Source organism: Phalaenopsis equestris, unplaced genomic scaffold (genome assembly GCF_001263595.1).
Source record: "Phalaenopsis equestris unplaced genomic scaffold, ASM126359v1 Scaffold000141, whole genome shotgun sequence".
Taxonomy (NCBI): Eukaryota; Viridiplantae; Streptophyta; class Magnoliopsida; order Asparagales; family Orchidaceae; genus Phalaenopsis; species Phalaenopsis equestris.
In genome coordinates, this window is record NW_018164583.1 from 288,329 (window position 1) to 290,876 (window position 2,548).

Below are 2,548 nucleotides of genomic sequence, written 5' to 3' on the forward strand. Positions count from 1 at the left end.
GGATGCGGTGGTTGCCGGGCTCTCTGGTCCGGGCTTGACGATTTCCCCAAGCCCACCCCATCCGGCTCCAACAACGAAGGGGAGCTCACCGCCGGCGAGGTTCCCGTACTCCGCCACCGATTCCACGACGGTTGAGTTGGCGGAAGCTGCACGGATCCGTTCAATGAGGCGGGGCATCCATAGATAGCGCATGACGTCCTTGAACTGCTTACTGTCAACGTCGCACTGAAGGTGCTTGGCATGTTTTTGCACTCTGGTCCTCCAATAATTCTTTATTTCGTTATCTGTCCTTCCCGGGAGGTGCTGCGCAATTTTGGACCAGCTGAGAAGTAAACAAGTTGTTCAGAGGGTGGGGTTTATGTAAAAAAATTGATGTTTTTTTTTTTGGTTTTGGAGTTACCGGTTTCCCCAACGAGAGTGGAGCTCGAGGATGAGGAGTTGTTCCTCAGGGGTGATGTTACCTCGCCGGACGTCCGGCCGGAGATAGTTCAGCCACCGAAGTCGGCAGCTTTTTCCGGTTCTCTTGAGCCCTGTTTCACATCATTAAAGAAGAGAATTAGTAAGGAAAATAGAGAGTTTTAAATAAAGATTTTAACTTTATGATTTTGTTTGTGAGAATCTATAATGGTAGTGATCAAGATAGGATTTTGATGGAAGATTAATCAAGGAATGGGATTATTAAGGTAAGGAAGTTAAGATTTTGTTTGATGGGATTGGAGCATGGTTTACCTGCGCAGCGAGCAAGTGAGTTCCAGCGACCTTCTCCATGGCTGGATATATAGTTCATTAGAACAACGTCTTCCTCTAGCGTCCATGGACCTCTCCTTAACTCCATATCCTCCTCGTTAAGAGGAGTTGCAGAGCTACAAGTTGTTCCATGGACTTCCATCTCCATAACTGTCGAACACAGAGCGACAGAGAGAGAGATGTAGAAGAAACAGAGGGATGCTTGAAGTGGAAAGAGACGCAGGAGTGAGGGTTTGTGAGAATTGGATTGGGATGGAATTGGCTTGATTTGGTGAAAAAGGAAAGAGAGGGGCATTATATAGAGGTAAAGTGTCATGTGGGGAAAAACTTAGAGGCTGTAATTAATTATAAATATTTGATCATTCATATTTTTTAATTAAGAGGAGATCCTTTATATGACAGAAAGTGGACTAGTTTGAATTTGTGAGCCAAGCGACTGACTTGGGAGGATGGCATTGAATTGTGACTTTTCTACCACTCATTCTTTCTTGTTTCAGTTGTTTCTTTTTTCCCCAGCTTGGTTTCGCTCTAGGCTCTTTTTCTCTCGTGATAATTACATCTAATGAAAATATAATTTTTAGTGCGAGTGAGTTAAGATGATTTCATAATTTTCTTAGAAGTATTTATTAAAGAAATTCCTCGTACGATTTTTTGTTAATGGATGTAAAAAATAGCTTTGTGCTTTACATCTTATTTTAGGAATTTTTTACATTTGATGCTACATGAGTTCTGAATTAGAACCTTTTAAGATTTCTCTTAAATATTTGCCTTTAATGTCTTTCGATATGAGCAATGAGGCCATGCATTTGCCATCTAATTTGGTCATTTGATATTGGAGGTGATCATTTTGAGAGGCTGGACATATTCTGAGGATTAAAGTATCATTCATTCTCATTATATGGGACATTGAGACTAGGTCTATGTAGAGATGATGGGAGATCTACGAGGCTCTTTCAAGCTTATGAGCCACAGTTGTTGACTCAACCAAAGTCAGATTCATGCTGAGTCAAAATTTAATTGTCTTATTATTACAATATAATTTTATGATATATTGTGGAGCCAGATATTTTACAAATGAATAAAGCATGCTATATAGATCTTGAACCCTTCTTAGGGCGTAGAGTCCCGTATCATTTGTGAGTACATATAGTTCGTTGAAAGATATAGCATGTAGAAGTGATGCCATAGAGAGAGGGAGAGGTGAATGGAAAATCTTGATAGGGAACCTTATCCAGTTTATTGAGTTGTTATCTCCAATCATCCTGAGAAGTGTGTTTTATTAGAGGTTCCCTGAGTTACAAGATTTTAGAGAGAAAAAAGAAAGAGATTGAATAGGGGAGATCGAAAGTTACCTTTTATTCTCCTCTCTGATGAGGACTGAGCTGATTGCTTCGTTACGGACACCCAAATAGTTGTATAGTTCTTTGCTAGGGATGGGGTTGTGTAGTAGACAAAGTGATGACAGTAAGCTCTTGAGCTGCGCAAAATGATTGGTACTTTTGATGTTTTTGAAGAACAATGAGCAGTGATCCTTTGATTATGAGATAAATCTACTGAGGCTTGCTATTCATGTCGTTAAGACTTGCATTCCCTTAGGTGTTTTGGCAACGACATGCTAGTATGGCCCGTACCTTTTTCAAATTTGGTTTGATCCCTTTGCGAGTAAGTAGGTAACCAAGAAACTTGCTAGAGGTAGCTCTGAAGGTGATTTTCAGAGGGTTGAGCTTAAGCTTGAACTTTCTCAAAGTGTCAAAAGTATGTCCAAGGTCTAGTATTTGTTGTTGTGGTGTTTTGCTTTTTA

General features: G+C 40.4%; 1 protein-coding gene across 1 annotated transcript in view; it reads right to left on the reverse strand.

Annotated features, from left to right (window-relative positions):
- Positions 1-1,000, reverse strand: part of LOC110021755 (transcription factor MYB78-like) — a 6,840-nt gene extending 5,840 nt beyond the window's left edge. The window contains exons 1-3 of the mRNA XM_020720373.1: positions 730-1,000; positions 401-530; positions 16-322 (exon numbers count right to left, since the gene is read on the reverse strand). Coding sequence (XP_020576032.1) covers positions 16-322; positions 401-530; positions 730-895 — 603 coding nt within the window. The 5' untranslated portion in view covers positions 896-1,000. The remainder of the gene's footprint in view (positions 1-15; positions 323-400; positions 531-729) is intronic.
- Positions 1,001-2,548: the final 1,548 nt, after the last annotated feature.